This window comes from Oryctolagus cuniculus, chromosome 17, assembly GCF_964237555.1.
Source record: "Oryctolagus cuniculus chromosome 17, mOryCun1.1, whole genome shotgun sequence".
Taxonomy (NCBI): domain Eukaryota; kingdom Metazoa; phylum Chordata; class Mammalia; order Lagomorpha; family Leporidae; genus Oryctolagus; species Oryctolagus cuniculus.
The window spans coordinates 23,109,280-23,134,723 of NC_091448.1; the positions used below are offsets into that span (position 1 = coordinate 23,109,280).

At 59.3% G+C, this 25,444-nt stretch overlaps 2 protein-coding genes across 13 annotated transcripts; one reads left to right on the forward strand and one right to left on the reverse strand.

The window, feature by feature from the left end:
* Nucleotides 1–309: 309 nt before the first annotated feature.
* Nucleotides 310–4,767, reverse strand: RPL19 (ribosomal protein L19). Of its 3 annotated transcripts, none has more exons than XM_051824908.2 (6): nucleotides 4,476–4,767; nucleotides 3,467–3,573; nucleotides 2,005–2,127; nucleotides 1,488–1,608; nucleotides 766–876; nucleotides 310–520 (listed from the first exon to the last, which is right to left on the reverse strand). In XM_051824908.2, exons 1-6 carry the CDS (start codon nucleotides 4,478–4,480, stop codon nucleotides 397–399), a joined length of 591 nt encoding a protein of 196 aa, XP_051680868.1. In that variant the 5' UTR covers nucleotides 4,481–4,767; the 3' UTR covers nucleotides 310–396. The 3 variants fall into 3 exon arrangements, with proteins under 3 accessions (XP_051680868.1, XP_051680869.1, XP_069916864.1); XM_051824909.2 differs by having other exon boundaries at nucleotides 4,392–4,513; XM_070060763.1 differs by lacking the exon at nucleotides 4,476–4,767 and adding an exon at nucleotides 3,818–3,836.
* Nucleotides 4,768–6,749: 1,982 nt separating this feature from the next.
* CACNB1 (calcium voltage-gated channel auxiliary subunit beta 1) lies at nucleotides 6,750–25,363 on the forward strand. Of its 10 annotated transcripts, none has more exons than XM_008271096.4 (14): nucleotides 6,750–7,061; nucleotides 9,356–9,442; nucleotides 12,279–12,398; nucleotides 13,466–13,588; nucleotides 13,956–14,092; nucleotides 14,287–14,363; nucleotides 14,741–14,895; nucleotides 15,899–15,979; nucleotides 16,404–16,462; nucleotides 16,572–16,681; nucleotides 16,824–16,975; nucleotides 21,381–21,476; nucleotides 21,888–22,073; nucleotides 23,579–25,363. In XM_008271096.4, the coding sequence occupies exons 1-14, from the start codon at nucleotides 6,978–6,980 to the stop codon at nucleotides 24,041–24,043; spliced, it is 1,932 nt and encodes a 643-aa protein (XP_008269318.1). In that variant the 5' UTR covers nucleotides 6,750–6,977; the 3' UTR covers nucleotides 24,044–25,363.
* Nucleotides 25,364–25,444: the final 81 nt, after the last annotated feature.

A 25,444-nucleotide genomic window follows, 5' to 3' on the forward strand; every position in this document is an offset into this window, starting at 1 on the left:
TCCCTGTCAACAACTTGAGGTCACCTCCTCTATGCCGCTCAAGCCCTGCCACAGAGGGCAGGGCACAGCTCAGTACTCTGGGCTCGGGGAGGAGCTGAGCAGGCTTCCTTCTAAGCTGGCCACATGGCCCACTACCACAAGGCAAAACACCCCTCTCACACCTGGGCCGTGAGCCTGACCTGAGCAAATGGCCTTAGTGGAATGAGAGAAGTACAGGGCCCCGAGGAAAGGACCTGCAACCCAGGGCTCAGTGTGGCCAATTCCTGAAGCCGCTCTGAGCAGCCTCAAACTCCAAGAAGCAGAGCCAAAGCGGATAAAGACGTGTTTTATTTTGATGATCGACCCACGGCTTCCCCAAGGCCGCTATGTACAGACAGAAGGGGGCGTCGTTTCTCTTCATTTCTTGGTCTCCTCCTCCTTGGACAGAGTCTTGATGATCTCCTCCTTCTTGGCCTGAAGGCGCTCCTCTCGGCGCTTGCGGGCCTCCTTGGTCTTCGACCTGCGGGCCTCGGCCTGGTCACTGGGGTGGGGGTGGGGGGGGATCAGTCAGAGCTGGGAATGAGGAGCCGCTGAACTCACCCACAGTCCCAACCCTGAGAGACGGGCAGCTGGCGGGGGGGGGGGGGGGGGGATAGGACAGCAGCATGCGCCTCTACCCTAACAGCTCTGCTTCTGGCAGAGCGTGTGCCCCATTAGGAAACCCAGGAACTCTCCTGATGGAGGGCGAGCCCCCGTGAGAGCAGGGCGGCTCCCGAAGCCACTTACGCCAGCAGCTTCTTGCGGGCCTTGTCGGCCTTCAGCTTGTGGATGTGCTCCATGAGGATGCGCTTGTTCTTGAACACGTTCCCCTTCACCTTCAGGTACAGGCTGTGGTACCTGCAGGCAGCAAGGGAGAGTCCTGGTCAGCAGCGGGGCAGCCCCGGGAGCTGTCCTTTAAGCTGGCCCCTGGGCTGTAGGGACTTTTTTTTTTTTTTTTTACAGAGTGGATAGTGAGAGACAGAGAGAAAGATCTTCCTTTTGCTGTTGGTTCACCCTCCAATGGCCGCCACGGCTGGTGCGCTGCGGCCGGCGCACCGCGCTGATCCGAAGGCAGGAGCCAGGTACTTAATCCTGGTCTCCCATGGGGTGCAGGGCCCAAGCACCTGGGCCATCCTCCACTGCACTCCCTGGCCACAGCAGAGAGCTGGCCTGGAAGAGGGGCAACCGGGACTAGAACCTGGTGTGCCAGCGCTGCTAGGTGGAGGATTAGTCTAGTGAGTCGTGGCACCGTGTAGGGACTTTCTAAGCTAGGACTTCTGAGGCTGTGCCGAGAATGAGCCTGGCAGATAAACGGAATTCTGAGGCTAGCCTAACCACACGGGGGAGAAAACAGAGTCGAATGGAAAAGCTTTCTTAGAAAGCCTCCCTTCGCAAGGCCAGAGCTGGCTCTGCAAACAAGCCATCCAAGCAGCAAATGGGTCCTGGGCCAAGGAAAAGGGAGTATGTACATGTGGCGGTCAATCTTCTTAGATTCACGGTATCTCCTGAGCAGCCGGCGCAAAATCCGCATCCTCCTCATCCAGGTCACCTTCTCCGGCATCCGGGCGTTGGCTGTACCCTTTCGCTTACCTGCACGGAACAGAGCAAGCATCAGCCACGTCTCCAGTCAGTCACCAGAGCCGCCCTTTACGGCACAATTCCAGCGAGTGGCATTCCTTCCACTCTCCACGGCAAGCACTGCCCATCCACTTCATGGAGTGTGGCTATGGAAGGACGCACGCCGTGGCGGTGTGGGCCGCTGGACAGGCCCGCGTTTCGGTGTGACTTCCACATTTTCAAATCATTCTGATGCTAGGAGGTGGTAGTGGCTCAAGAAATACGACCAAGAATTCCTTCAAGTCCAATCCTAGTGCCAAATTCCTGACTCGCACCCAGACACAAAGCACATCAGATATAAAGAAAAAGATCCGGAATACGCCTCACCTCAGTCACATTACTTCAGAGAAGAGAGGAGCCCACACTCACCTATGCCCATGTGCCTGCCCTTCCGGCGGGCCAAGGTGTTTTTCCGGCACCGAGCCCGGGAATGGACCGTCACAGGTTTGCGGATGATCAGCCCATCTTTGATCAGCTTCCGGATCTGCTGACCTGGAAAACATAATGTACTTGGTCAGCTGGCTGCAGTCCTAATAGGACCGCCCAGGCACTGCTCATATCCCTGGGCCAACAGATCAACTACATAAAGCGGGGGGTGGGGGAGGCCAGGTATTGGGCACAGCAGCCAAGATGCCACTTGGGATGTGCACAGTCCACACCAGTGCCTGGCTCCAGTCTCAGCCGCATTTCCCATCTACCTTGCAGTTAATGGGCGCCTTGGGAGGCGGGAGGTGGCTGCTCAAGTATGTGTTTCCCACCCATGTGAGGAACCCGGATTGACTTCCTGAATTTGGTCTGGTTCAGTCGCAGCTGTTGTGGGATTTGGGGAGTGAACCAGTAAATGGAAGATCTCTCAGCCTTTCAAATAAATTTAAGTCAAAATATTTAAAAATGTAGATAATGCAACTGCTACTTACTTCATGCCTTAAAAAAATTTTTCTACCTCTTGAATGTTTAAAAGAACATCTCCAATATAATGTGGAAATAATTCAGGTACATAAGGTGTTACTTGCTGAACTGGTGTCTATCTATTAACTGCCTGGAACAATCTTTGGTCAACAGGCCTCAGAGGGGGCCAGTGTTGTGGCATGACAGGTTAAGCCTCTGCCTGCAATGCTAGCATCCCATGAGAGCTGGTTCAAGTCCTGGCTGCTCCACTACCCATCCTGCTCCCCGATGACGTACCTGGGAATGCAAAAGAAGTCCAAGCTCGAGCCCCTGTCCCTCAGGGTGGAGACCTGGAAGGAGTTCTGGGTTCCTGGCCTTAGCCTGGCCCAGCCCTCCCGCCCTGGCTGTTACAGCCATTTGGGGAGCTAACCAGTGGATGAAGATCTCTGTCTTTCCCCACCTCTAACTCTACCTTTCAAACAGATATTCTCTCCCCCCACTTTACCCCAAATGACTTCAGTGGCCAGGCCAGGAGCTTCATCCAGGCCTCCCAAGTGGGTGGCAGGGGCCCAAATCCTTGGGCCATCTTCCACTGCTTTTCCCAGGCCAGTAACAGACAGGTGGATTGGAAGTGGAGCAGCCAGGAAATGAAATGGGATGCCGGCATCACAGGCAGCAACTTTAACTGCTTACCATCATGGTAATTACTTACCATAATGCTGGCCTCTCAAATAATCTTTAAAAAAAAAAAAAAAGAGCCTGAGTCCTGTCCTTTGGACAAATAGCAGGAAAAGCTAAACTGGCATCTCATTTCCATTTCTTCGGCTCTTCTACTTTTGAGGTCCCTTGCATCATACCCGTTCCTAGGTTTGCAAAGAACTAACACATTGTTATGTTCACCTGAGACAAAGGGAGGGAAAGGACAGCGGTCCCAAGTACTCACGGGAGTTGGCATTGGCGATTTCGTTGGTCTCATTGGGGTCCAACCAGACCTTCTTCTTGCCACAGCGGAGGACGCTGGAGGCGAGCCTCTTCTGAAGCCTGAGCATGCTGGGACACACACAAAACACATCAGGCCCTGGGAGCCACCGCTGGGCGGGGAGGAGCCTCCCCAGGCCGACCTGCCGGCTCTAGCCCTTTACCCTGAACCCTAATATAGCTGGGTGAGACCCCTGATGGGCAAACCTGCTCACCCAGCCCCCGCTCTCCGCCACCTGCCCCATCTTCCTACACCAAGATGATTGTTACAGCTCTAGGCCACCACCCTGAAGTCCAAGTCCAAGCTAAGCCTTACCCTCTCTGTGCCTCAATGTGCCCTTTTGGAAAATGAGATTAAGACAATACTATTAAAAAAAAAAAAAAAAAACTGCTAAGTACCCCGAGCCCACCGGTCCGGGGGATGCAGACAACGCTCCTTTGCTTTCTTCATTTTAGCATGTTGCTAACTCACGCCCACCCATCGTCAGAGGTTTGTGTGAGTGGTTTTTTTTTTTTTTTTTTTTTACGAGCGATAGAACGTGTAGAGCCGTTAAGGCGCTGCGGCTCGGCTCGCCCTCCCCTCGGCGGTCGCGAGGCCCAGGGCCTACCCAGCCTGTCCCACGTCACACGGGAGCACAGCGGCGTGGCTCCCGGCGCTCCCAGGGCCCACGGAACCCAGGGCCCGCTCGCCGCTACTACCTTTGCCCTGCCTGCCTGGATCGCCCCAGAAGCGTGGGGCGCGGTACCCGCTGGGGCAGCCCTTCCTGGTCTCGGTTCCCCGCGACGCCATCCTCCTCGCTCCCCGCGCCATGCCCCAGAGGCCGGGGCCTCGTGGGCTCCGTTCTCCCGCAAGCTCCAGGGCCGGCCGCACCAGGGTGGCTCTATCCTACCTCCTGGACTCGGGGGGCCGGTACCGGGCCCCACGTCCCCCGCTAGCCCGGTTCAGCCCAGATCCGAGACGCGCGAGCCCTTACCTCATGGCTGCGGCCGAGGCGGCGAAAGGAAAGGACTCGCTCTGCCCTGGCTTCTCCCATTATCTGCGAAGGGGAGAGCCCAAACCTTGCCCCGCTTTCATCCGTATTCCCACCAGGTAGTTTCAAGTTATGACACCCCCAAATCACATAACTCCTTCTTAAAGACCTGAGATAGTGGAAGCCTAATGCCTGGAATGGGTTTTAAACTAAGAAACATAGAAAATATGCCCCTCCCGTAGAGCAAAGTGGTATAGTCCTACTTCCTACGAGACATGCGCAGTAACGCTAACTCGGTCACGTGGGATTGGGTGGCCGGAAGTCACGTTGGGTAGCGCAGGCTGAGGGGGGTGGGTTTTGCTGAAGCGACCTGTTTGCACGCGCCCGGCATTCCGTGCAAGGATGTTTTATTAGCGGGGAACGAAATTAGTGAACGAGGCGAGAGATAATAATGAAAGCCTCTTATTCACTCTTGAAGCAAGCTGGAACCTCTAGGGCACAAAATATGTCGCCAGAAGACCTTAGTTGAATGTTTTTGCTCCACTGCAGGCCCTTGATTTCTTGGTCCCTCCGTATCCTCCTCTGTGAAGTGGAGCTGTTCCTAATGTTTGCGTCATTCAGTTGTGAAAATCAGATGCACTAACACGTGCAATGGCAGGCTTTAAGAGGGCGGGAGCCAGTCTTGCTGGGCTCGACTGCTGCAGTGGACACGCAGCCTGGCAAGCAGTGCTCGCTGGGAATTCTGCATTGGTGAGAGTGAATGCGAAATACGAACGGCGGGACCACCCTTAGTTCTTTCCTCCTGCCTTGGGCAACCCGATGTAGAAAAGCAAGGGGAGCCTTCTGGGATTCCAGAAACCCAAAATCTCGAGTTCTGGCTCCGACTCTTGCTTTACTTTGAGCCACTCCTCCCCTCTCACCTGAACTGCCCTGGCTGCTAAGCAGCAGAGAGCAGCAGAGAGGTCAGAGAGAAGAGCAAGCAACGTTTGTGTCCCTGCCTAACACCCCCACGATGGCTGTCATCCTGGCTCTGCTGCTGAGGTAACAGATTGCCCATGCAGGTCTTCCTGGTGGCAAAGCCCATGCCTTCCCTGTCCTGCCAGGCGCTCTGTCCCCAGGGGCCGGTGGGGACCCTGCTCAGGGTTGGAGCTGTTCAGGGAGCAGTGTGATTGGAATTCATCCTCATTCCCTACTCCCCTTTCCCCGAGGTGATGCGATCAGAGGTGTGGCTGGCCATTCACTTGTTAGCAGCATCCAGACATCCAGGCTGGGGAGGGGTCCTCTTGGTCTCCCACCGTCTCCTCCAGCAGAACACAGCCAGCTGGGTCTGGCATTTTAGGGTTACTTAACCAGGGTTAAGTCTGCGTCCCATTTATGTGCAGCAAGGGAAGGAGTGGAATGCAGAGGAGTGGTATCGTCCCCTACAGCATCTCCAAGCCCAGCCATCTGTTGTTTAATTCTCCCTCATCCTCCCAGTGATCCCAGGTGACAAAGACACCATAGTGCCTGCAACCCCATTTTATATGAGAGGAGAACTGAGGCTCGGGGAAGTGTGGTGATTTGTCCCAAGGGCTCTTTCCAAAACCCACTGTGCGTCCGCCCACTAGCTCAGCGCATGTCTCCTCTGGTGGGCCAGGCTTTGCATGTAAGAATAAAGGAACAGTTCTAGGTCAAAGGTCATGTGATCTGATTTTAGGGTCTCAGCGCCTATTTCCTCCTCCTGTCTCTCTTCCAAGGATCAGGGACCTCAGCCCGCCCTAGGCTGGCCTTTTGGAGGAGCCTGGGGGATCCTGGTAACTAATTGGGGCAGAAGGACTTCTGGTTCTTTGGGATTTCCTGTTGCTGTCTCCGTTGGAATCCCCCCCTAGGACGCCCACCCCATCCCATCGCAGAGCCATGTTGGAAAGGGAGGGACCTGGCCTGCGCCGCACACTGGGGAGAAAGGAGTCAAAGCCGGTCCCAGCATCACCGGGACCGGTACGTTCTGGTGGCCCAGGCAGGAAGGAGTGTGTTGGATCCGAAAGGGGGGCGGTGCCGAGAATTCACTGTTAAAAGCCGCCCCCCCCCCCGAGCCCCATAGCCGGCCTTCCCTCCCCCCCCCCCCCCGCAGCTGTCCTCCCTCACCCCGGGCCGGTCAGAGGCCAGCGGCCGGCAGCGTCCAGAGACCGAGGGACGCGCCGCCCTCCCATTGTCTGAGCGCAGCCGGCGGAGGGGCTGCGAGGGGCGGGGCCGGGGCGGGCGGAGGGAGGGAGGGAGCTCGGGAGGGGCGGGTGGGAGCGGAGGGGGCGGGGGAGATGCTGAGCCTTCGGGGCGGAGGAGGCGGCGGCGGCAGTGGAGACAGCGCGAGGAGAGAGGCCAGGCAGGAAGGGGGCAGCCGGAGGCCGGGCTGGGTGGCTGGACCCGGTGCTGGCTGCGCTGCGCCGCCCTCGGCTCCGACGGGCTTCTCCCATGCGCTGAGGGCGCCCGGCGGGGCCGGGCTGGCGGCCGGAGGAGAGGCTCCCCTCCATGGTCCAGAAGACCAGCATGTCCCGGGGTCCTTACCCACCCTCCCAGGAGATCCCCATGGAGGTCTTCGACCCCAGCCCGCAGGTGAGGCGTGGCTGCCGGGCCCGAGGGAAGGGGGCCGCCCGCGCGGACCTCGCTGGGGTTGGCTCGAGGGGCGCCGGCGAGGGACGGGTTCCGTGCCGGGCGCGGAGGGCAGAGAGAAGCCTGAGCGCCCCTCGTCCTCCAGGTTAATGATTGATGGGCGCTTGGCCCGGAGTTGGGCTGCGGTGCTGCGGCGCGGGGAGGGGGCGGTGGGCCGCTTGTCACCGTCGCCTCCTGGTCTCCCCACCCGCGTCAGGGTCGCTGCTGCTCGGATACCGGCTCCAGTGGGCTGAGAGCCGGGGTGCTGTTGGGGAGACCCGAGCCTTGAGGAGGAGATATTGAGGGGAGCTAGAGAGCCAGCCAGGCAAGGGGGCGACGACGAGCACGTTTTAGGGCGCCGGGCGGGGGTGGGTGGGGCGGGGGTGGCACGGGGAGATGGCCGAGGCGGTGGTCAGAGGGCGGTGCCAACAGGCCTTCGAAGCCGCAGACACTGGCCCTCGAGGGTGGGGAAGGTGCCAGCCCCTGGCCAGGCCCCTCTCCCAGCCACCTCGCTTCCATCCCTGTCTTGGGCTAGCTCCCCTCCCCCCACACCCACGTTGCCTTCCCTCCGCCCCCACCCCCCGCAGCAAGCCGCCTCCAAAGTTTGGAAAGTTGGGTGGGTGCCAACTGGCAGTGCTGGAGGGGAAGAGCTGTTTCACCTGGGGGAGGGGGCTGCTGCTCAGGGACCGCGACTGGGCCCCTGGGCTACCCCCAGGAAGGAGCGTTCCTCTTGGGCATGGCGGTGGGTTCCCATAAGGTGCCGGGCGGCGGCGTCTGCGGTGGTCATGCCAGGGCATTTCTCTGGGATGTGTCCTTCTCCAAGGATAGCATTAACTCTTCTGGTGCTGGGGCCAGCGGGGAGCAGCTGCAAGCACCATAATGTGGTTGATGGGTGTGTAGGGGGTCAGGTCAGACCTAAAAATACCTCCTCCAGCCACCCCAGGCCCCTTGGAGCCTGGGAGGCAGCTGACTGGGGCCTTCCTCTCAGCTGTCCCCTGTCTCTCTGAGCGCCACTCCCTTTGCCAGGCCTGGGGGTGGTGGTGGTGTCCGGGATTCGTGGTTGGGGGGTTCTCTTGGGTTTGCTGGGAGCCTCAGAGCTAGAGTTTGGGTATCAGTCTGCTTTGGGGGAAGGGGCAAGGAGTTGGAGCCCGGAATGGCCCCTGGGTGCTCTTCTCTCCAGTTCTCCCTCCTTCTCCCCAGGAGCAAGGGCCCTCAGTCGGGTCCGGCTCGTGAGGCTCTTTGGTTGGGGCCAGGGTTTGGAGGCCTGGACCCTCAGTCATCCTCCCTGTTCTAGACTGCGCTGGAGCCAAGTGTGGGGATGTGAATTGGGCAGGGTGAAAAAGCAGCTCCCTTAGGGAGGCCTGGGAGTCCCCCAAGCCCTGAGTCTGAGCGTGTGGCCATAGGAGTGGTCAGACAGTGTCCACTCCACTCGAGCTTACCTACCCCAGAGACCTGTGGCCTGTGTCTGAGGCCAGGCTCGGGGTGGAGCCAAGTTTAAATTGACGTGGCCTGGTGGGTACCATGGGAATGGGGCGTGGGCAGTGGCAGCTGAAAGGTGGAGGGTGGGGGCTTGCTCCAGCTTGTCCCTTGGGGAGGGGTGTGGCCACTGTGACTGTCAGGAGGGGGCTGAGAAGACTGCAGGGCCCTGGGCTGGGGGGGTGGTTGGATGTTTACTTTCCAAATACAGTTCCACGCCCCCTCCCTGCTTCCCAGAAATGTAGCCCTGGGTCTCCAAGAGCTCAGAGCCGCCATCCCCTCCCCACTGTGTGAAAGCGAAGGGAAGAGTGGGCTCGGGGGAAGCAGAGCTGGGCTGGTGAGTCCTCTCTCCCGGGTCGGGGCAGGCACACAGCTCCCCGGGAGGCAGAGGGGGGCTTTCCCCGCTCTCTCTGCACCCCGGCACTGCAGGCAGCCTCTCCCTTCCCCAGAGGCCTCTACAGCCTACTCAGCATCGTAATTAGCTTCACTGCCTAATGAGCCTTTGGCTTCCCAGTGCCTCCGCCTTCCAGCCTCTCTGGCTTGGTTTGGGGGTTTGTGTGTGTGCCTGCTGGGGCTCTCTGGCCTGGCCACAGTCTGGGCCCTACGCGAAGCTGAGGACCCTCCCTCTCCTTGGGCTGTACCACCTCAGGAAGAAGATGCAGGGGGGTGCTCCCCTCTGGGAGTGATGTTGCCCAGGTCTGGCTGTAGCTCTGGGTCGGATGGGATGAGGCTTGGGAGAGGTCCTTTCTGATTCCACGCGTGTTCCCCCCTGGCTTCCGCAGGGCAAATACAGCAAGAGAAAAGGGCGCTTCAAACGGTCCGACGGGAGCACCTCCTCAGATACAACATCCAACAGCTTTGTGCGCCAGGTACCGGGGAGGCCCGGGGAGAGCCGGGAGGCCGCTGTTGGTGGGGGGCGGCCACGGGGAGCTGGGTCTACTGCTTCCTCCAGGCATCCTTTCCCCTGTCGTTTGTCACCTGCTTGGAACCACCCCATCATCCTGACACCCCATGACCGCTCCTGGATGTACTGTCAGCTGCACCCACTGCCTCAGCTCCCGCCCCCGCCCAGCCCCTCCCCCAGCACCAGGCACCAGCCTCTGCTGCCTGCGTCATCTCATTCAGGGACAGCCTGGCCTGCCTCCTCCTAGCTTGCCTCGGGCTGTCACCCACTCCCCCTGCCGGCTGGCTGCTTCCATGTCCTCCCCCAGGATCTGTGATGGGGTAGGGTGGAGGCATATCCTAGGGGATGAGGAGCGGGGACGTTTGCGTTCCTGGAGGGACCTTGTGCCCAGATGTGACTGTCTAATGCATAGAGAGAAGGTGTAGTGAGGGGACAGGAAGGGTTTGAGATAGAGAGCACTGCAGCCCGGCACCCCCTGACTGCTGGGGGATGGCTGAGCTAGCGTGCTGCCGCTCTCATCTCTGTTTTGAATCTGAACCCCAGGCTCTCTTGGGCTCAGGGAGAGGCAGTGAGGCAGACATGTGGTTGCTATGGCTACTGAGCATCACAATAAAGCCTGGTACCCGAAAAGGCAAGAGGGGCTTGGGATCAGATAAGGGCACGGATGTGTTGGGGAGGAGATGGGCAAGGTCCATAGATGAGGCCAGGAGACTCCGGAAGCGAGGTGAGCCCCTTGGTCCAGGAGGAAGAGGAGGGTGCAGGCGCGTCTACTGCAGATGGGGATGAGGTCCTTCTTGTTGGTTCTTCTGTCTCTGCAACACGTGGCACCCTGAGCCCAGGCCTGACTTCTGAGATTCAGGAAGGGGACCTCGTGCTGCGTCTCCTAAGTATACAAGCAGCCAGGAAATCCTCCCTTCCATCACTCCCTCATCCCGTCCCAGCAGGAATGGGCCAGGGCCAGGAAGACTATCGCTGTGTTTTGTTGCCCCTCTTGGCAGAAAATGGCCTTGGTTCCTTCCGTGTTTGCCAACCCAGGAGGTCGGACCCCCAGTCTCCGGTTCTCCTCTCAGCTCCCGATTCTGACCCCCAGTAGGTGGTGGGGAGTGGGGGGGCAGTCCTTGCCACATCTCTGAGCTAAATATACCCCAGCAGTTTGCACATGTAGCAACTCTGCTTGTAACCTGAGCCCCCTGGGGGGACGGGCAGTTTGGGCCACCCCCTAGGCCAGCAGGGCCAGGCACTGAGGGCGCTGGGATGGAGGCTCCCAGCCGGACCCTGGCGGTGGTGAGCTGGGGATGGGGTGAGGGTGGTACGCCAGCCCCTCAGGAGAGCTGGCGGAGGGGCCTCCCCTGCAGCTGTCTCCTGTGCGCCTCGTGGTTTCCCGTCTCCTGCTGTTTCTGGTGTGTGCGTGTGTACATGCGTGCGCGTGTGTGCCCGCTCTGTGTTGGGGTCTGCCTGTCTGTCTGTGTCTTGCTTCTCTGGCTCAGCGGTGTCTGTTTGCCTGCTCAGAGGGGTGGAGAAGGATCAGAGCGCTGGTTCCCACTCCCCCCAATGCGTCCCTTTACCAGCTTCTCATAGTGACCCCCACTCCTTCCCCTGCATGTCTCCCACTTTCACTATTTGGCAGCGAGAAGGATGGGCGACTGCACCAGCTAATGGCCAGGAGCCTCTGGGGGAGGTGGGGCTCGGTCTTCTTCCTTTCCTAATGGGCATTCCTGGCCAGGTGACCCTCAGGAAAGGATCCCCATGGCCCTGAGGGCCTGTCCTTCCCCCACATTCCCTCCCACCTGTGCCCAGCACCACCCCTGCCTGCACAGTCACCCATGAATCCACACCTCGCGGCTCCTTCCTTAGCATGCCTCTCTCCCTCAGGGACGCAGACCCCTGGGGTGCCCTGTGGCCCGCACTCACACATAGCTGCACATGCTTAGTCACGCACAGCCATACTCTCACACACTTGCCGTCATACACCAAGCATGCATGTGAATCGGGCGTCCGTGCTCTGTTCTAGTAGGTCTGCACAGGCCGTGTGTGTCTCACATGCACTTGTGCATCCGTACCGGAGTTCCCTGTGCTCCAGTCTGGCCAGTGTGGTCAAGGCCAACTTCCTGGCACAGCAGGCTCTTGACCCTGCTTCAACCCTGGCACCTGGCAGCCACGGTGTTGAGAAAAGGCTGCCTTGTATTCTGCTCTTAGCTTGCCTCTTCTGCCTGCACCCCACTGAGACTCTTGGGTTCTTTTGTATCTTCCAAGAGCTGGGGTCTGGGGCTCTGAGTGGGGTGTCCTGGGTACCAACTAGAGAAGCGAGGGAGGTAGGGATTGATCTCTTTCCCCTGTCAAGCAGGAGATGGCAGCGTTTTTGGTGGCCAGTGGTGCAGAGAGCTTGGAGCTCAGCGGGTGGGAGCAGCACCACTGGGCTTCTGCTGAGTGTATCTCAGCCCGTGCTGGGCAGGGGAGGGAAGGAGGCGCGGGGAGTGGAGACTCGTCCCCTGGCACTCCTCCCTTACGCGGTGCCCCTATCAGGTTCCCACCCCTCCCTGGGCCCCAAGCAGCTGTCCTGGGACCTGCCTTAACCCCCTGCTTACTGCTTTCACCCTTCCAAGGGCCGTACTCCTCCCCGGGGCCCTGTCAAGCTCAGCCCCTGGACCCTTCCACCTAACACCATTTTCTCCCAGCCCTGTGGTGTCATCTTGGGCCAGCTGGGGCTTGAGTCATCCGTGATGGGTGACACCTCCATGTCTTCCCAGGCCCAGGACTGGGGGAGGCAGTGCTGGCCCTGAGCTGGCTGTGTCTGCTTTCAGGGCTCTGCCGAGTCCTACACCAGCCGTCCGTCGGACTCTGATGTCTCCCTGGAGGAGGACCGGGAAGCCTTAAGGAAGGAAGCAGAGCGCCAGGCATTAGCCCAGCTTGAGAAAGCCAAGGTGAGAACTGGGGGGAGGGACGTGCTGGCGTTCTCTCTCCCAATCTCAGGCCCGAGCGGGGGCCTGGACCAGAGTCAAGTCTTGGCTCAGCCACTTCCTAGCTGTGTGTCCCTGGACCTCAGTATGCCCCTGCTCACCTGTCAGATGTGGGCTGACATCCCTCCCTGCTTGCCCAGGGTAAGAAGTGCCTAATACAGTCCCCACACATCACAGGAACTTGAAAAGTGCTCAACATTGCCACTTCTTCTTGGAGTCAAACTTACTGGGCTGGAATCCAGGCCCTGACTTCTTTGTAATATTTATTTATTTCAAAACCAGAGAGAAAGAAATAGGTGGAAGGGGGGCAGAAGGAGAGAGAGAGAGAGAGAGAGATCTCCCATCAGCTGGTTCACTTCCCAAATATCAATAATAGCTGGGGCTGGATCAGGCCAAAACCGGGTGCCTAGAACTCAATCCGGGTCTCCCACGTGGGTGGCAAGGACCCAACCACGTGCACCATCCCTGCTGCCACCCAGGATGTGCACCCGTAGGAAGCTGGAGAGGGGAGTGGAGCTGAGACTTGAGCCCCGGCGCTCTGGTACAGGATGCGGCCATCCCGAGCCGTGTCTTCCTCGTTGTGCCCAATGCCCGCCCACCACACCTCGGTTCTTGATACTATGTGATTTTAGGCAATCACTTCACTCTTCTCTTCAGCCTCCTTATTCATTAAGATGAAGGGAGCGGTCATGGAGCCTTTGTGATGAAGCGGTGAGGTGGTGCGTGCGAAACGTGTCAGGGGGTCCCTGGCACGCTGAACAGGAGCCACTGCCCTGATTGTCATCACCCTCATTCCTTCTGGGTGGCCCTCTAGGCTCCCAAGCCACCCACGGTGTCATCCCCCAGGGCCCTCCCCCACACCGAGAGGACAGAATGCCAGTTTTGCTTCCTTTTGTGCTGTAAAAATTCACCTTTGTACGGAAAAACGCACAGCCCACTCAGCGTGCACTTTGCCGAGGCAGACCGCTGCGTGATCCCATTCCCGCGTGGTTTAACCCCTGGTTCCATTCTTCCCCGCATGCCTCCTCCAGACCAAGCCAGTAGCATTTGCCGTGCGGACAAATGTCGGCTACAATCCATCTCCAGGGGATGAGGTGCCTGTGGAGGGAGTGGCCATCACCTTTGAGCCCAAGGACTTCCTGCACATCAAGGAGGTGGGGAGGTCACTGGCATCAGGAGGGCGGATGGGTAGGGGGCAGCTAGAGCTCCAGGGGGAAGGGCCTCTCAGCCAAGCAGAGCAGGGCAGAGTCTGCTGTGTGACTTTTGATAAATAAATCTCTCACCTCTCTGAGCCTCTAAGTTTTCCTTGGTAAATGAGGTGGTAACACCTAGGGGCTGCGCTAAGGGAGAGGCAGTCCATGGCCAGAGAGGATGCTGGTCCCGGAATCATCCTGAGAATGGGCGGCCACACTTGGAAACTGGGGTGGGCACGTCTGGGGTGGCTTCCCTGGGAGGGGGGCTGCTGCCTGCACCTCCAGTTTCTGTTTGCTCTCTCCTGCCCGCCCACTGTGCTGCCTGCAGAAATACAACAATGACTGGTGGATTGGGCGGCTGGTGAAGGAGGGCTGCGAGGTTGGCTTCATCCCCAGCCCCGTCAAACTGGACAGCCTGCGCCTGCTGCAGGAACAGAAGCTGCGTCAGAGCCGCCTCAGCTCCAGGTGCCTGGTGGGCGTGGGCGCGCCTGGCCCCAGCAGGGCCCAGCCTGCCAGGGCTAGGCCCGAAGGGATGGGCTGCCCCCGCCCCTGAGGGCACAGAGCGCCCCTCCCCCCAGCAGTATGTGGGAGGCCGAGCTCCCCCCAACCCCCATGCCCACCCCTTCGCTCACGGGCTCCGTTTGCCTCTGCCCACACAGCAAATCAGGCGACAACTCCAGCTCCAGTCTGGGTGACGTAGTGACTGGCACGCGCCGCCCCACACCCCCTGCCAGTGGTAAGAGCTGCTGCGACCCCAGGGGGTGAGGAGGGGTTCCTGGATGGGTTGGTCTTCCCACCGCCTGACCCCCCTCTCCCTGCAGTAGGAGTCAGCCCTACCCTAGTTCCCCAGACACGTGTAGTGGCACCCCCTCCGTGAAGAGTGGGCTCCCCACAAGCTGGGCCTGTGTGTCTCTGCTCCCCCCTGTCTTTGGTAGCTCCATCTCTGCCTGCCCTCCCTGCACCCCACCCCCCATCCATTTCCCCCAGCCCCACTCCATTCACCTCTTCTTCTTTCTTCTCCCCATCCCCATCCCTGCGTTCTGTGTCTCCACGTCCACCTCCCTCCTCCCCACCTCGCCTCCCTCCCCCCTCTCTCCTGACTCGCCGGTCCAGGTAACGAGATGACTAACTTAGCCTTTGAACTAGAGCCCTTAGACTTAGAGGAGGACGAGGCAGAGCTCGGTGAGCAGAGCGGCTCTGCCAAGACTAGCGTTAGCAGTGTCACCACCCCGCCACCCCACGGCACACGCATCCCCTTCTTTAAGAAGGTAATTCTCGCTGCTGAGTTCTTGCAAGACGGGAGGGGGTCAGGGCCCAGCTCTGGGGGGCAGAGGTGGGTGGAAGGGGTTCCGATGTGGCACAGCCTCGTCCAGGGCCTCCCGCCGAGGCAGAGGGAGGGGTAGACGGGCACGTCCACGTGCACACACAGCCCTCCCTGGGCTACTCCCCAGGAAGGGATGGCTCCTGCCCTTGGCGAACTGCCCCACCCTGGAAAGCAGGGTCTGGTGGTAGTGACACCTGCCCTTGCCCTCACTCCCAGTGGAGCCTCCCTGTGTGTGCCCTACCCTGGCATTCTTTATTCGTCCTGTTCTGACCCCATGAGTGGGCACATAGGGGAGGGTGTCTGTTGGCTGCAGGGCAAGACAACTAAGGCAGCCCTTAAATAAGCAGGTTGGCATACCCTTGGGGCAGGAGGTGGGTACCAATTTAGGGGCTGCCGCCCTCACCAGGTCTTGTCCAAGACCCAGAGGGGTTAGGGTGTGTCTGAATGTTCCCAAGGCCGCCGGACTGGCAGTCCTGCTCCCAGCCCTGGTCCAGCGCCATCTCTGGCTCCCGCGTGGCATGGGGTCCCGTCCCCTCTCTCTGGCTCCGTCTGTCACTAACACGCATGCCCTGTTATCTCTCCTCGTCTGCCCGCTCTCTTGTCCCGGCTCCTTCTTGCCCTCTGCCCCTGCCTGGGTCCCCTCCCCCTCCCCTCTCTTGGCAATCTCTGGACCCAGCCAAACAGAAGCAGAAGTCGGTGAGTATCACAGCTCTCTGTGTCCCCTCCTTGCCCCCAGGATGAGCCGGGGGGGGAACCTTCTAACACCCGTTCCCACATCTGCCATTTCCCTACTCTTCCTGGTTCTCCCTGGCCCCCCCTCCCGCCTGACCCCTACATCTGGGCTTTGGGGCCAGAAGGAGGAAAGGATGCATGGGGGAGCCTGGAGTTGGGGGGAGAGGGGCTAACACCGTCTCCACCCTGGGGTCTCCCCACCCTGCTTTCCCCAGACAGAGCACGTGCCCCCCTATGACGTGGTGCCTTCCATGAGGCCCATCATCCTGGTGGGACCGTCGCTCAAGGGCTATGAGGTAGGAGCCCCTGGAGCGGGGGTGGGCCCGCTGGAGCCCAGACCTCCAGAGAGCCTCCCTGGAAAGGTCTTCAGACCTCAGAGAGACCCCCCCCCCACCTCAAGCATCCCCCAGGGGGACTGCAGACCTTATAGGGAGACCCTCAAGGGGCCTATCTCGTGGAGGACCCCCTCAGAGAAGCCCAAGTCCCCAAGCGATACCCAGAAGAGCCCTCCCAGACAGGCCACCTGGAAGGCCTCGGGAGCCAGAGTGTGTCTTGGTGGCCCCTCAGACCCAGGAGGGAACCCACCCCGCCCCTGGAGAGGCCCCTTTCTCTGCGGGGTTTCAGAGGGAAGTGGAATGTGGGGTGCAGACACCCCTCCGCCGCGCTGGCTCCTGAGTGGCTCTGAGTGCCTGACTTCCCCCTGACGCCCCGCCCCCCCAGGTGACAGACATGATGCAGAAAGCTTTGTTTGACTTCCTGAAGCATCGGTTTGATGGCAGGTGAGACCCTGGGGGCTGGCGCCCGGGGAGCCTGGGACTGAGGGAGCCTGGGGAGTGTGCGGGGCGTGCTGGCCGCCCTGAGCCCGACTGCCCCTCGCGCCGCCGCCAGGATCTCCATCACGCGGGTGACAGCCGACATCTCCCTGGCTAAGCGCTCAGTCCTCAACAACCCCAGCAAGCACATCATCATCGAGCGCTCCAACACACGCTCCAGCCTGGGTGAGCCCGCACCGCCTGCCGCGGGAGGCGTGGCCAGGGTGGGCGGGACCAGCTCCCGCAGCGCCCCCGCCGCTCCCTGCCTCCTGGGAGGAGGCGCCCTTACATTCTCCCCTCCCCGTGTCCCCCCCACCGCCCCGCCCAGCTGAGGTGCAGAGTGAGATTGAACGAATCTTCGAGCTGGCCCGGACCCTCCAGCTGGTCGCTCTGGACGCGGACACCATCAACCACCCTGCCCAGCTCTCCAAGACCTCACTGGCGCCCATCATTGTTTACATCAAGATCACCTCCCCCAAGGTGGGTGCGGGGGCTGGACCCTGGTGGGGCTCGCATGGTTTAGAAGGCGTGTGCTGGAGGTGGCTGCCGGGGTGTGCGTCACAGCTCTGCTGCTCACTGAGGGGGTCCCTGAATCCCCCGTGCCTTCATTTTCTCCTCTGTGAAGAGAGCCCGACACCAGCGCATGGCACCTAGCAAAAGCCTGCTTCAGCTTTGTCAGTGTGACTAAGGTCATGCAGGCCGGGACTCTGTCCCCACTCCGGTTGACTTCCCATCCTTGGGCCGGAAACCTGAGAAAATTCGCTTCCTTTTGCCCCTGCGTCACCCAGCTTCTTGGCAGTTGGGAGGTCTTCCTTGTCTTCTGCTGGCTGCCCTTTGCACTGTGAGGGGAGGGGTCCCTCTGCGGACCCTGCCGGAGAGGAAGTCGGCAGGAGGCTGGCAAGCTGCTCCTGGTAGGGCTCCACTCCCGTCTGAATGTTGGTGGGGCCCTGAGAAACTTGGAGGAGGGGTTGAGGCAGAGGTTTTGAAATCAGAAGACAGCACGGGGTTTGAATCATGCTCTGGTTGATTTGTTTATTTATTGTTGATTTGCTGTTTTTATTGAGCTTGGGGGAACTATTAGGCTCTGAGCCTCAATTTCTTCACCTGTAAAATGGGATTATAATCCCTCTTGTGTTAATGTGGAGAGGACTGGAGGTAACAGATATAAAAACCCAGTACACTGTCTGACGAATGACGGCTGCCAACAGTGGTGACTTATCTCATAGTAACATCTTGTGAGCTGAACGCTGTGTGCCTGTTACTTCACTTTTCTTTTCTTTTTTTTTTTTTTAAGATTTATTTATTTATTTGAAAGAGTTACACAGAGAGAGGAAAGGCTGAGAGAGAGAGCAGGGGGGAGGGGAGGTCTTCCATCCACTGGTTCACTCCCCAAATGGCCACCATGGCTGGAGCTGCGTCATCCGAAGCCAGGAGCCAGGAGCTTCCTCTGGGTCTCCCACACGGGTACAGGGGCCCAAGGACCTGGGCCATCCTCTACTGCTTTCCTAGGCCATAGCAGAGAGCTGGATCGGAAGTGGAGCAGCCGAGACTCGAACCGGTGCTCATTTGGGATGCCGGCACTGCAGACGGCAGCTTTACCTGCTAAGCTACAGTGCTGGCCCCCACTTCACTTTTCTGAGGTCTAAGTCCCTCTCTCCCTCCTTTCCTTTCTTCTTTCCTAAAGATGTATTTATTTGATAGACAGAGTGACAGAGAATGGGAGAGACAGAGAAATCGTCTATTCACTGGTCCCCAACTGCCCACAACAGCCAGGGCTGGGCCAGGCCAAAGCCAGGAGCCAGAAACTCCATCCAGGTCTCTCACATGGGTGGCAGGCACCCAAGTGCCTGGGTGCTCATCTGCTGTCTTTGCAGGCACACAGCAGGAAGCTGGGTCTGAAGCGGAGTAGCTGGGCCTCTAGGCAGCGCTCTGACTGGGATGCAGCGTCCCAGCGTCCCAGGCAGTGCTTCACCTGCTGTTGCGCAAGGCCTTGCCCCTAAGTCCTGAGCTTCTCAGGAGATAAGAGGGTGATGAGATCAAAGTGCTGCTGGGCCGTGGAAAGGAGCCAGTGAGATCATGGATGCAGAAACACTGGGCTGGGAAGTAGCAAATGCTTCCATTTCCACACGGAGGTGAAGGGTGGGGACTCTGGCTTCGCATCCCGGGGCTGCAACTTGCCAGTTCTGTGTTCTCTGGCAAATGCCCTGGTTTCCTTGTTTGCCACATAGGCATGCCCAGCTGGTTATAGCGAGGGTTAACTAAATGGGTTAACTATGCAAAATGCCTCATACCTACTTAGCATCATATCTGATTTAAAAAAGAAGATTTTATTTTCAAATAAATTTACAAAAGTGTTAGAAGAATAGTACAAGCCGGTGCCGCGGCTCAATAGGCTAATCCTCCGCCTTGCGGCGCCGGCACACCGGGTTCTAGTCCCGGTCGGGGTGCCGGATTCTGTCCCAGTTACCCCTCTTCCAGGCCAGCTCTCTGCTGTGGCCAGGGAGTGCAGTGGAGGATGGCCCAAGTCCTTGGGCCCTGCACCCCATGGGAGACCAGGATAAGCACCTGGCTCCTGCCATCGGATCAGCGCGGTGCGCCCGCTGCAGCGCACCAGCCGCGGTAGCCATTGGAGGGTGAACCAACGGCAAAAGGAAGACCTTTCTCTCTGTCTCTCTCTCACTGTCCACTCTGCCTGTCAAAAAAAAAAAAAAAAAAAAAGAATAGTACAAAGAACTCCTGTTCTTTAAATGCCTGTCTCTCAGAGTCACTACTTAAAAAAATAAAAATAAAAAAAAGATTTATTTATTTATTTGAAAGAGCTATACAGAGAGAGCAAGTTTCCATCTGCTTGTTCACTCCCCAAGTGGCCACAGCAGCCATGGCTGAGCCAGGCCAAAGCCAGGAACAGGAGCTTCATCTGGGTCTCCCATGTGGATGCAAGGGCCCAAGTACTTAGGCCATCTTCCATTGCCTTTCCCAGGCCATTAGCAGGGGACTGGATCAGAAATAGAGCAGGTGGGACTCGAATCAGTGCCCATATGGGATGCTGGCACCACAGGCTATGCCACAGTGCTGGCCTCTGATTCACCAATATAAAATTTTGTTTTATGTTTATCTTTGTTTTTGAAAGGCATAGGGCTGGTGTTGTGGCGCAGCAGGTAAAGCCACCACCTGCAGTGCCAGCATCCCATATGGGCACCGGTTTGAGTCCCAGCTGCTCCACTTCCGATCCAGCTTTCTGCTGTGGCCTGGGAAAGCAGTAGAAGATGGCCCAAGTCCTTGGGCCCCTGCACCTGCGTGGGAGACCCAGAAGAAGCTCCTGGCTCCTGGCTTTGGATTGGCGCAGCTCCAGCCATTGTGGCCATTTGGGGAGTGAACCAGCGGATGGAAGACCTATCTGTCTTTGCCTCTGTAACTCTGTAACTCTGCCTTTCAAGTAAATAAATATAAAAAAAAAAAAAAAAAGGCAGAGACAGACACAGACACAGGAACCAGGAGAGTGAACCAGGGATGCTGGGAGTCAGGAACTGAATCCAAGTCTCCAACATGGGTTGCAGGAACCCAAATAGCTGACCATCACTGCTGCTTCCCGGAGTCTGCACTGCTAGGAAGCCAGAGCCGGGTACTGAACCCAGGTGCTCTGGTATGGGACATGGGCATCCTGACCAGCATCTTAACCACTAGACTAAATATCAACCTCAGACTCACTGATATTTGAAAACATCTTTATTGAGATAGAACTCACATATTATTTAACTCAGCCATGAAAAACATACAGACTGGAGTGGGTGTTTGGCACAACACCGAGGATGCTGTGTGGGATACCCACATCTTGCAGCAGAGAGCTTAGATTCAAGTCCTGGCTCCACTTCTGATCCGGCTTCCTGCTAATGTGCAATTCAGGAGGCAGCCGATGAGACCCAAGTACTTGGGTCCCTGCCACCTGTGTGGGTCACCTAGATGGAGCTCCTGGCTTCAGGGTGGTCCAGACCAGGTGTTGCAGGCATTTCAGGAGTAAACCAGTGAATGGAATATCTCTGTCAGTGGGTCTATATCTCTCAAATAAAAATGAAAATTAATTTTTAAAAATATACAGTCAAATTTTTTGGATTTACTATTTAATTTTAATATCTCTTTATTTACTTGAAAGGCAGATTTATAGAGAGAGGGTGAGACAGAGAGGAAGAGATCTTGCATCCTTGGTTCACTCTCCAAATGGCTGCAACAGCCAGGGAGGGCCCAGGCCAAAGCCAGGAGCCAGGTGCTTCATTCAGGTCTCCCATGTGGGTGGCAGAGGCTCAAATACTTGGCGCATCATCTGCTGTTTTCCCAGGTGCATTAGCAGGGAGCTGGATTGGAAGTAGAGCAGCCGGGACACAAATGAGCTCACGCGGGATGCTGGCATTGCAGGCAGCAGCTGAACCTGCTGTGCCACAATACCAGCCCCAGAACACAGAATTGTTGAAAATATTTATTTACTTATTTGAGAGACTGAGAAAGAGGGCTCCCATTTGCTGGTTCTTCCCCCAAATACCCACAATGGTCAGGGCAGAGTCAGGCTGAAGCCTGGAACTCAAGCCAATTCTCCCACACCAATGTCAGGGACCCAACTGCTCGAGCCATCATTTGTTACCGCCCAGGTGTGCATTAGCAGGAAACTGGAATCAGGAGCAGAGCTGGAGCTCGGACCCAGGCACACCAATTTGGGATTCCCCAAGTGTCTGAACTGGAGCCTCAGCAGCTGGCCAAGTGCCCAGCCCTGGAAGGGTCATTCCTGCAGAGGTGGCCAGAGCTGAGCGTGCTCAGACGTCGCGGGGCCCTGATGCTGACTCAGCACACACTCTGCATCCCTCCACTGCTCCTCCTCTTCTCCCCTCCAAAACAGGTACTTCAGAGGCTCATCAAGTCCCGGGGGAAGTCTCAGTCCAAACACCTCAACGTCCAGATAGCAGCCTCGGAGAAGCTGGCGCAGTGTCCGCCCGTGAGTGCTGGGCCCCGGGGGAAGAGGACGAGGGAGCACAGTTGGGTTCCTTTGGTTTCCCGTGGCCTGCACAGGGGACAGAGTCACCAGCAACGCCTGGGCCAGGACCCTGAGTGCAGAGTGGTCTTCAGGGAAGAGCTCTGGCCAGGCAATCGTGGGGGGTTTGAGCCCCAGAAGCATCCCTTCTTTGTGGGGAGTCAGGCCTGTGGTGGTCTTACTACAGGAGGGAGTTGGACCAAGCGCCAAGACCTCTATAGAACTCTAGAGCCTTCCCTTTCTGGGCTGCCAGAGGCTTCTTTTTAACCTTGTCCTTCAACCCCTTGACTCCACCCACTGCACCCAGGCCACACCCTCAACCCCTTGGTTACGCCCCTGCTCATCCCAGCCCCGCCCCTAACCCCGCCTCCACAGGAAATGTTTGACATCATCCTGGACGAGAACCAATTGGAGGATGCCTGCGAGCACCTGGCCGAGTACTTGGAAGCCTACTGGAAGGCCACACACCCGCCCAGCAGCACACCGCCCAATCCGCTGCTGAACCGCACCATGGCCACCGCAGCCCTGGCCGCCAGCCCTGCCCCTGTCTCCAACCTCCAGGTACAGGTGCTCACCTCGCTCAGGAGAAACCTCAGCTTCTGGGGCGGGCTGGAGACCTCCCAGCGGGGCGGCGGTGCGGTGCCCCAACAGCAGGAGCACGCCATGTAGCGGGGGACCACCCGTCTTCCCTCCGCCCAGGGCGTGGAACTGGAGTGCAGGGAACATGGGCAAGGAAGGGAAGAGCTTTATTTTGTAAAAAACGTGGTGAGCGGCAGCTTCCGGTGTCTGTGGTCTTTGGTGGGACTGGGGCTGGCTGGTGCTGCCTCCCCGGGCCGGCTTCCCTGGGACTCCATCTGCTGCCTGTGGCCCCTGAGGCCTGCTGGGGGCCCAGAGAAGACCGGGCCGGGAGGAACTCGTGAGCAAGACCAATGGACTCATTCGCTGGACTCCACAGAGCAGGGGCCGTTCACCTCCGAGAGGTGCTCCCCTAACCCCAGCGGCCCTTAGGAGAGACCCCCCTTGTAGAATAGCCTGGGGGTTCAGGTCGCACCCCCACCCTCATGAAGCAGAATCCAGGAAAGGCCCTCCTGTGGGAGCCACAGCCCAGCTCTGAGGCCACACCACTACGTGCATGGTTTCAGGAGAAGCCCAGGAAATCGCTCCACACTGTGGCTCTTCCAATGTGCCTGTCTGCTCCCTGGATCTCAGGTGGAAGTGTTGTATGCATAGAGGGCACCCGGACCCCGCTCAGAGGGAGCTGGGGCTTGGCCTCACCCAGGTCTCCCCGTCTGATCCGTCACACTGCAACGGGGCCACAGACACGGGAGTCATTTGCTCAGGGCCACACAGCCGCAGGTGGCAGGGACACTAGAATGCAGGCCTCCCACTGAACCCCATGTGGTGGCCTCTGTGGTGGCAGTGGCCACCCCTGCCTTTCACCAGCATGTGGTGTTGAGGGCTTTGAGCCAGCTGGTGGTCTCCTGTGGGCGTGGGAGACCCTGGGCCTGCCTGGTTGGTTTGCTGTTCGGAGGCCTTGATGGGGGCAGTGGAGGAGTTGCATCAACCCTGGGGGCTGTCATCAGACCAGGGCGGGGAGGAGGGGAGAAGCCCATGGTTGGGTTCTGATGCAGGCCACAGAAGCCAGGGTCAGTCTGAATTGAAATGCCCTTAATGTATTTGGAAAACTGGAGACAGTGACTAACCCAGGCAACCACTAACGGACTAATGAGCTGGTAACAATGATCTGCCCTGTGGCGGCATTAATGACACCACAGAAGACGACGTGGTGGCGGTGTCCATGGGCGCTCGCCTTGGCTACCGTCAGAGCGCGTGCGTCTTCAGGGCTCAGGAGGTTGGGCGCCCCCTGTCCTCTCAGAGGAGCGAATGCACGGGGGTCCCTGCAGGGTTGCTATTTGCCCCGGTGCCCCCCCCTAGAGCCAGCGCCCTCCACCCCCAGCCAGACTGGGGTTCTCGGTGCTGGTGCCATCACTAACCTGCCTTGCTTTGTTGTGTTTTTCTCGCCTCTGCCTGACCTGCATGGTGTGTGACGTCTGTCTGCTAACCAGGGACCCTACCTTGCTCCCGGGGACCAGCCGCTGGAACGGGCCGCCGGGGAGCACGCCGGCGTGCACGAGTACCCGGGGGAGCTGGGCCAGCCCCCGGGCCTTTACCCCAGCAGCCACCCGCCGGGCCGGGCAGGCACCCTGCGGGCACTGTCCCGCCAAGACACGTTCGATGCCGACACCCCCGGCAGCCGAAACTCTGCCTACACGGAGCTGGGCGACTCGTGTGTGGACATGGAGACTGACCCCTCGGAGGGGCCGGGGCCTGGAGACCCCGCAGGGGGCGGCACCCCGCCAGCGCGGCAGGGCTCCTGGGAGGAGGAGGAGGAAGACTATGAGGAGGAGCTGACCGACAACCGGAACCGGGCCCGGAATAAGGCCCGCTACTGCGCAGAGGGTGGGGGTCCGGTTCTGGGGCGCAACAAGAACGAGCTGGAGGGCTGGGGGCGAGGCGTCTACATCCGCTGAGAACCAGGAGTCCCGCAGTGGGCAGAAGGGCTCGCAGCCCAGGGAGGGGCCCGCAGGGGCGCCCCCGGGGCTGTGTCCTGCCTGCAGGGGGCGCCGTGGCTCTCCTGGCCGATGCCCTTGCTCGGTGGTGAGGGTTTCTTTAGGGGGGAGGTGTCACTCCAGCCCCCGGCAGGCCCGTAGGCACCCGCTGACGGTGTGCCCACGTCCCCGGTGCGCGGAAGGCGGGGATGCCCACCATTCTCACGTGGTCCCTCCCCCCCATCTTGTCTTCGGGCGCTTCCCTTCGCCCAGAGGAAAGGTGCGCTTGCTGACTTTATGCCGGGCTCTGAGGGAGGGGCCTCAGAGGGTGGCCCTGCTTTTCCCCACCTGGGGTACCGGGGAAGAGGTGGCCGAGTTTCCTGGAGAGAGAGGCCGCAGATTCTCTCCCATGGAGGCCCTCCTCCTCAAGCCCCGCAGCCTGGTCCCTCATCACGCCCACCACATGCCCTTGCCCCAGCTTCCTGGCAGCGCTGCCTGGTAGGTGAAAGCCGCGGAGGAGGAGCGTGTCTCCTGGGAGGGTTGGAGGGAAGGTGAGTGGCCGTCAGATAAGGCACCCTCTGCCCTGCGCGGCCTTGGCAGTGCCCCCCACCCCCACCTCCCTGCCCCAGCCTTCGCCCACCCCTGGAATGAGCTTTGCCTTCAACATCTCCCGCCTGCTGCCATCAGAAGAGGGGGCCCCTCTGCATCTGAGCTCCCCACCCCTCTCCCTGTGCCACCTGGGTATGGTGCCCATAGAACATTCTGGTCCCTCTCATTTTAAACCAAAAAAAAAAAATCTGCTCGTTCACCCACATCTTGGGGTCCCAGGGCTGGTGCCCAGGAGGTGACCACCACCTCAGGACCTTCGGCCTCCTCTGAGGGGCTTGGCTGCTGCTGCTCTGACCCTGTTGTCTGCTTATGTCCACCCCCCCAATCCCTGCCCGGGCCTCTGTACCCGCCCCACTGGGGTTCTTGTGCCGCACGCACCTGCCCAGCAGCCCAGCAGCCCGGCTGGGCCAGAGAGAGCCGAATGTGCCAACGAGGACTGGGCCCTGCCCGGCTGCCCACCTCAGGGATAGGCACTCATGCCTGTCTCGCCACCTCCTGTGCCAATGTTGTCCCACTCCCCGCCCCGGGGGTGGGGTGAGCTTTCACTCACCAGTTAGAAGACAAGACACCACTGCCCAACCTTTCCTCCTCCCAGTCTGGTGTCCTGTGCCCCCGTCTGTCTGTCTGTCTGTACTCCAGGAGTATTTTGCCACACATAAAATCGCCGTCCTGTCCTCTGCGGCCACCTCCCAAGCCTGCATCTTTGTTGTCAGCCTAGAAACGCGGAGGCTGCAGCCATGTTGGGGGGTGGGGCAAGGTAGGTTGCAGGTGCAG